The following is an 8,356-nucleotide window of genomic DNA, read 5'->3' as shown; positions in this document are numbered from 1 at the left end:
AAAGAAAATGCTGTCCTATAAATGTGAGGAGGAGATAGTGTGTGTGTAATATGTCGTCAAGGGAGGCTGGAATGTCGCCAAACTGGAAATCGTGCTGGAGGGGGGTTTCTCTGTGTGAATGACGTGTAAATGGGGACAAACTAGAACAGTTTCTTTCATATAAATACTGTGTATATATATATGTATATATATAATATTCATTCATTTTCTACCACTTATCCTCACAAGGGTTGCGGGGGTGCTGGAGCCTATCCCAGCTGTCTTTGGGCAAGAGGCGGGGTACACCCTGGACTGGAGATATATATATATATATACATATATTTAAACTCATTCATTCATTCATTCATTTTCTACCGCTTATCCTCACAAGGGTCGCGGGGGTGCTGGAGCCTATCCCAGCTGTCTTTGGGCGAGAGGTGGGGTACACCCTGGACTGGTGGCCAGCCAATCACAGGGCACATATAGACAAACAACCATTCACACTCACATTCATACTTATGGACAATTTGGAGTCGCTAATTAACCTAGCATGTTTTTGGAATGTGGGAGGAAACCGGAGTACCCGGAGAAAACCCACGCATGCACGGGGAGAACATGTAAACTCCACACAGAGATGGCCGAGGTGGAATTGAACCCTGGTCTCCTCGCTGCGAGGTCTGCATGAGAGGCGGGGTACACCCTGGACTGTGTGTATATATATATATATATATATATATATATATATATATATATATATATATATATATATATATATATATATATATATATATATATATATAACTATATTATTATATTATTATAATTTATAATATTATAATTATGAATAATTATAATATTATATTTAACTTGTTTTTACACACTATATAATAGTAAAAATATGCCATGCCTATTAATGTCATTTGAATTGAGTGTAAATGTGATTAGATTTCTTATTATAGTCTGTTAATGAGAATTAAGAGTTGTATTTCTCTGGCGATGCAAGGAGGACACACGGCAGACTGCTGGGATGTCAGACGAAGGGGATTGTTTGACAGATATACAGGATTACAAAAATAATCCCACTTGCTCTCATTGAGCATGCGCAAAGTGAGGTGAGAAAGACGAGGGGAAGTCAGCGATCGGTAAAATCTCATCATCTTCCCAGCACTCGGAAATCTCCGGTGATGAACTAAACAAGACGAGGTAAGATGAAGATTTCTCTTCTTTACAGTTCGTCAGATGATGCGGTTCTGGTGTATCCAGGACCGATTTCCTTAATCCGGGTCGCTCATGGGAAAAGACTACTAGAGTGTTCTGGTGCGGGATGGTTTAAATGCAATGTGCACTGACCCACTTGGCACTACTAGAGTCCCACTTGTTCATATGCAAGCCACAGTGCTGCTCCACTTCAACAATCAACACACACGGAACACTTTAAAACACCTAACTCTTATATATTTGCTATATTTATACTTGTGTTTTATACATAGTTCTAGCCATAAATGTATTAGCAGGTGTAATCTGGTCAAATGCATATAGAATATATATATTTTCCTTGTACATGTTGACATTTGTAGTGTGATCCGTGAAGTATTTGTTTCATTACTAAATCCAAATGAACAAAATAATTATTTCAGAAAGAGATATACGTATATAATGGGGCGGCACGGCGGAGAGTGGTTAGCGCACAGACCTCACAGCTAGGAGACCAGGGTTCAATTCCACCCTTGGCCATTTCTGTGTGGAGTTTGCATGTTCTCACCGTGCATGTGTGGGTTTTCTCCGGGTACTCCGGTTTCCTCCCACATTCCAAAAACATGCTAGGTTAATTGGCGACTCCAAATTGTCCATAGGTATGAATGTGAGTGTGAATGGTTGTTTGTCTATATGTGCCCTGTGATTGGCTGGCCACCAGTCCAGGGTGTACTTTATTTACTTTACTACTATTAACAGAAATTTGATGTAAAAGTACTCATCCTGTATTATGAGGATATCTAACACAATGCATAATTTATTTTAGTAATGGCATTGTTGATACATTTGAGGCACAGTGGTCAGCACACAGGCCACACAGTGAGGAGACCCAAGTTCGATTCCACCCTCGACTATCTCTGTGTGGAGTTTACATGCTCTCCAAATGGGTTTTCTCCGGGTACTCCGGTTTCCTCCCACATTCCAAAAACATGCTAGGTTAATTAGCGACTCCAAATTGTCCATAGGTATGAATGTGAGTGTGAATGGTTGTTTGTCTATATATGTGCCCTGTGATTGGCTGGCCACCAGTCCAGGGTGTACCCCGCCTCTCGCCCAAAGACAGCTGAGATAGGCTCCAGCACCCCATGTATTCATATAACAATGTGACACTGGTATTTGAAGGATGATGTAGTCAGGGAGCAGCATACGTTACCTTGGCAACGCCATCATAATTCAAATATGAGACCAGAATGATGACAGTGTACAGCAGTTTAATGCTGTCCTCTCGTGATTGGTTATCAAGAAGAGCATGTGGATCAACTGCTAGTTTGCCCGGAAAGCTTTTATGGATGAGGAAAGTAATCCTATTACTCTTCAACAAATAGACACAGCATCCAGTATGATATATATTGATGTTGTTTTTTATGAAACGCAGAAAAACACCAGTCATTAAACTGGGGTTGTTTTTTTTACTATGTTTAATATTTGTGATCCTTGTTTTCTTTGTGTGGTGTTTTTTGTGGCCAACATAGAGCGCGTTTGTTTGCCCGTCACATGCGATGAATCAGTAGCAGACGTGTGTGTGTGGATTATCCTCATCCTCATCTCGTCCCACTTTTTTTACCAGTCTCGCATGAACCCCGATGTCACATACTCTTGTCTTGTTTTTTTTTGCACGTGTAAAGCTTGGCTTACTAGACGACAAACATCCCTTTTGATTTGTCTCGCTTGGCTGCTGTACTGTCAGATGTTTGCTGGCTTTACATCATCCACAGTTCTTATGTGAGACATGAACAAATACCTTTGTCTATTTGGGAATTCTAAAGATATACAAAGAGGTAAAAAAAAAGGCAGCTAACGATGCATGTCATGGGACGCACCTATTCCGCCTCCATTTCCATCATTCATTCATTTTAAACCGCTTATCCTCATTAGGGTTGCGGGGGTGCTGGAGCCTATCCCAGCTGTCTTCAGACGAGAGGCGGGTTCCACCCTGGACTGGTGGCCAGCCAATCATAGGGCACATATAGACAAACAACCATTCACACTCACATTCATACCTATGGACAATATGGAGTCGCTAATTAAACTAGCATGTTTTTGGAATGTGGGAGGAAACCGGAGTACCCGGAGAAAACCCACGCATGCACGGGGAGAACATGCAAACTCCACACAGAGATGACCGAGGGTGGAATTGAACCCTGGTCTCCTAGCTGTGAGGTCTGTAAGGACTTATTCGATCACCCCGTTTTTTTGTACAACGTGTCCGCGCGCCCATCCGCTCGCGCCCACGCATGCAGTGAGATGGCCGAGGATGGAATTGAACTTCGATCTCCTAGCTGTGAGGCCTGCACGCTAACCACTCAACCATTCCCATCATGTGATCTGCATATGAAACACATTGTTCTTATTATTCTTATGAACAATATTACACCCAAGAACTACATTACTGGCGTAGTGACACCTTGCTACTAGCAGGCTAGCAACTAGCATGAACACACACTGGCTCCTAATGCCTCAGGCCACTAGCCAAAGGTAACGCTACATAATGGAGCTATCTTTTTGTTTTGGAAGCTAGGTGTAGCGTTCCTTTCTATGTTGTAATGTGAAATCAATGCAACCAGGATGGAAGTTATACTAAAATACTACAAGTATGACATGTTATCATCACTGTACTTGTTACTACATGCTCACAGCATGGATAGAAAACATTGTTGGAGGTTTCTTAGAGGGCTTTGTAGTGAAATAGGTGTCCCATGATGTGCATTGTTAGCTTCCTTTGGAACAGCAGGGACAGTAGGATCATGGATAATATGTAAATAGTGCACTTCTCCCCAAAGGGGTGCATTCTTGCGTGTATGATCTCCAGCTCTGTATTTGATGTTCCTCAGGCTCTCCGCTGACCTGTTCCATGCTTCCAAAGCATTGAAGCAAAACATCCTTCATCTAGAGAAACACCTGAGCGCTTGCAGAGGTCTCACACACGCGCTGGTGTGGTCTTGGCGCCGGATGCCCGACCACGCTAGCTCCCGGACAGCGGGCGTTGGCTCGACATGTCGGTGAGAAGATGGACAGCCGGACGTCCAGATGTGAGCTGATCGAGCTGAAGGACCTCAGCGTGAATGATCCCATCGAGCTGGCGGCCCGTGAGCCTCGCGGCGCTCCAAGTCGGCTCGGACGCTTCCACGTTGTCCGACTGGTGGGGGACACGGTCAGCATCGAGGCCCCGCCCGCAGAGGCCGCTCGCGGTCACGACTTCCATGCTTATGGTCATACTCACCTCACCTGGTGCGACCTGTGTGGAGAATTCATCTGGGGACTTCACAAGCAGGCTTTACGCTGCACCAGTGAGTATTACTCAGTTTCTGCTTCAGACTGTCACAGTACATGTTTGGAATTCATGTTTCACCTCAATGAACCGCAGCTCCCCAGTGCGGGCAGCACTCGTGCAGCGCAGTTCATGCGTCTCAGTGTCACAGAAGATGTTGGAGTTCATGGCTCCCCCATGTCGTAAGCACTCATGCAGCTCTAGACTCGGGCGCAGCCAATTTCCGCTTCACTGCGTTACAGTACAGTGAAACACAGCTTCCCCATACCGGAAGCACTCATGCAGGACCAGACGGTAATGCAGCCCAGTGTGTCACAGTATTCCGTGAACCCCAGCCCTTCCCCCCCTTGCCGGAAGCACTCATGCAGCCCCAGAACATGACATGGCTCAGTTTCTGTTTTGCAATTTCCAATTCATGTTTCACCTCAGTGAACCACAGCTCCTCAGTGCGGGCAGCACTCATGCAGCCCCAGACGGGGACACATCCCAGTTTCTGCTTTGCAGTCTCACAGTGCATGCTGGAATATAGGTTTCACTTCAGTGAACCACAGCTCCCCTGTGGCGGAAGCACTCATGCAGTGCCAGACTGGGATGCAGCCCAGTGTCTGCTTCACAGTGTCACAGTACTCAGTGGACCCAAGGTCCCCCATGTCAGAAGCACTCATGCAGCCCCAGAACATGACATTGCCCAGTTTCTGTTTCGCAATGTCACAAAACATGTTGCAATTCAACCACAGCTCCCCAGTGCGGGCAGCACTCATGCAGCCCCAGAACATGACATGGCCCAGTTTCTGCTTTGCAGTCTCACAGTGCATGCTGGAATATATGTTTCACTTCAGTGAACCACAGCTCCCCTGTGGCGGAAGCACTCGTGCAGTGCCAGACTGGGATGCAGCCCAGCGTCTGCTTCCCAGTGTCACAGTACTCAGTGAATCACAGCCCTGACCTACAAAGCACACCATCTGCCTCCAAGGCCACGCCATGACGAGCTTGTGTGTCAGCTCATCTTCCTGTAAATGGGAGCCGTGATGATGGTGATGATGGTGATGATGGTGGTGAGAAAGTGCGTCAGCTAATTTATGGCCTGAAAACGTGGATGACACTCCATGATCAAATCCTCCAAGATGCTGCACTCTGCAGGATTCCCAGGGTAGGACTTGAACGTCATACTCTACTTCGGACCTTCCTAGCTTATCAATCATGCATGATTGGCAAGGATGGGCTTTAAAGGGATAGTTTGGATTTTTTGACATGATGTAGAGCACAGTTGTATGACACCCCCATAAGCAGTGAAGTCCATCTACAGTGACTCACTCCCCACTTTGTGTCCTGAGCCGAGCTCTGGTTGGATTTCGGTGCTGAGGAAAGTAGTTCCAGCTGGTTGCTGGAGAGAATTAAGTCAAGAATTTCTCACCCTAGCGCGCAGACCTCACAGCTAGGAGACCAGGGTTCAATTCCACCCTCGGCCATTTCTGTGTGGAGTTTGCATGTTCTCCCCGTGTATGCGTGGGTTTTCTCCGGGTACTCCGGTTTCCTCCCACATTCCAAAAACATGCTAGGTTAATTGGCTACTCCAAATTGTCCATAGGTATGAATGTGAGTGTGAATGGTTGTTTGTCTATATGTGCGCTGTGATTGGCTGGCGACCGGTCCAGGGTGTACCCCGCCTCTCGCCTGAAGACAGCTGGGATAGGCTCCAGCACCGGGAAAAGCGGTAGAAAATGAATTAATGAATGAATTTCTCACCCAAAAAAATGGCCAAAGGGGGGTTCCAGTGTGTCACCTGGCTTCTTCTTCTTCTTCTTCTTCTTCACCTCCCCCTGCAGATTGCAGTTACACTTGTCACCACAGATGTCGAGTGCTCATCCGGCTGGACTGCAGCGGCACAGAGCATCTGTCGGCAGAGCGGGCGGATTTTTCCGTGGAATCTATTGAGACGGACACCGATGTGGTGAGGAGGCGATATCTGTCCTGTCAATGTCCAGCCGACGAGGAACCTTGAGCTTGCATGTTGTCCTTCTAGTTTTTATGGGCAGCGGTGCATTCACTGACTTGCTGAATGTGGAGCTTTCTTTCAAGTCAGCTGTTTTTGCTTCTCGTTAGGATGAGCAGACTGACTGGCGCAAGCGGGAGTTAAGCGTGGGTGAAGTCCATCAGAAGGTCCAGGAGTACAACGCTCAGGTTAACAGCAACCTCTACATGCTGGTGGTGAGCCACAGTTTCTTTTCCCTTTCACTCTCATATGGGCGGTGTCGTGTCGTGGATCAATTCCCTTTCATGCAGGCTCGCCACATCTCCTTTCAGAATAAGGACGGCTCCTACACCGGTTTCATCAAAGTCCACTTTCATCTGGTTCGTCCCGTCACCCTGCCGCCTCCTCAGAGTCTCACCCAGGAGGAACAGGAGCGCGGCCGATCTCTGCGGCGACGGACGTCTTTCTACCTCCCTAAAGACGCAGCCAAGCACCTGCACATAAGCTCCCGCACACACGTGCGAGAAGTCATCGAGGCCTTGCTGAACAAATTCACTGTGGTGGACAACCCCGCTAAGTTTTCCCTGTTTGAGCGCACCCACAGGCACAGTCAAGGTATCTCATCAGATCCTTCACTTCCACATTTTGGACTATTTGAGTCTGTGGCCGTGGTTTCTCCGATGTTCAGGTCATTACACTCTTCATGAGGACTCTTTTTTTTTTCCATTCAGTCTATCTGCGGAAATTGAGCGACGACGAGCGCCCCCTGCAGCTGCGCTTGTGTGCAGGACCGAGCGAAAGGGTCCTGAGTCTGGTCCTCAAGGAGAATGAGACCGGGGATGTTCATGTAAGTTTCTAGCAAAAATAAGACTTGAATACACCCGTCATGTTTCTGTTAATTTTAATTTTATCGTCCGCAGTGGGATGCATTCAGCTTTCCTGAACTGTGCAACTTCCTGCGTATCCTGCAGCGTGAGGAAGAGGAGCACGTACGGCAGATAGTGAGGCGCTACGCTCACGCTAGAGACGTGATGAAGGAAGCCATGGCTAGGATTTCTGCTCCTGCGTGACTCTGGGGCAACTCCAGGAATTCCGGAGTCAAAGGGAAGGACAAAAAGAAAGAAAGACAGGGATTGTGGTTTTCCACCATACTTCATGTGAAGGTGATGTTAGCAGACAGGGGAACAAGAGCAATACTGCTTTGGTTAGAAGATGTACTGTATAGAAAACACACTATGGCTATGAATATATAATGTGATAGTTTTGTTGATCACATGACACCATTTTTGCACTTTAGTGAAGCTGTGGAGAGTCGTTGGATGACTAATTATCTAATAAACTTTTGGGTGTTATTGTCATGATTACGAGTTCCATTTTTGGTAGAAGATGCCGTTAGTATGTATGAAAAGTACTTTTTATGGTACTACTTCATGCAAACTCTTGCCAACAGCCTCCCATGAACAGCCATGCAAAACACACGTCACCACAGGGGTTAAAATTTGTGTAAATTTGTGTAAATTTCTGTATGGTCCTACCCCCAAAATGTTGACGTTTACAATTTCATTTGAGCAGTTCCTCTTGTGTCCTGTTGGGGGCGGTACGCTTCAATGAGGCTCTTTTCGCCACCACTCAGGGACAAAAGAAGAGCTAGAGCCTCTGGCATTTCTAGCTAACTGTGTTCGCAACATTTAGCCAGCGTTCGACTTCAGTTTGCCATGGAAAATGAAAATTTGGGGGGAAAAAGACCATTTGCGAAATTTGATAAGTTGTCGTATTAAACACAAATTTTGTTCCTCCCGCCAAAAAGATGACCAATGAATTATTCAGTTGACACTATACCATTGTCCATTACAAAGGTATAATATATTTATATAGGTATTAAA

The 8,356-nt window shown here is 46.2% G+C and overlaps 1 protein-coding gene across 1 annotated transcript; it reads left to right on the top strand.

The window, feature by feature from the left end:
- Window positions 1-1,025: 1,025 nt before the first annotated feature.
- Window positions 1,026-7,957, top strand: rassf1 (Ras association domain family member 1). Its single transcript, XM_058065479.1, has 7 exons — window positions 1,026-1,182; window positions 4,065-4,520; window positions 6,328-6,452; window positions 6,605-6,709; window positions 6,806-7,088; window positions 7,205-7,320; window positions 7,394-7,957. Exons 2-7 carry the CDS (start codon window positions 4,241-4,243, stop codon window positions 7,541-7,543), a joined length of 1,059 nt encoding a protein of 352 aa, XP_057921462.1. The 5' UTR covers window positions 1,026-1,182; window positions 4,065-4,240; the 3' UTR covers window positions 7,544-7,957.
- The last annotated feature ends 399 nt before the right edge of the window (window positions 7,958-8,356 follow it).

Source organism: Doryrhamphus excisus, chromosome 1, assembly GCF_030265055.1.
Source record: "Doryrhamphus excisus isolate RoL2022-K1 chromosome 1, RoL_Dexc_1.0, whole genome shotgun sequence".
Taxonomy (NCBI): Eukaryota; Metazoa; Chordata; class Actinopteri; order Syngnathiformes; family Syngnathidae; genus Doryrhamphus; species Doryrhamphus excisus.
This window is presented reverse-complemented; position numbering and strand designations above follow the sequence as displayed.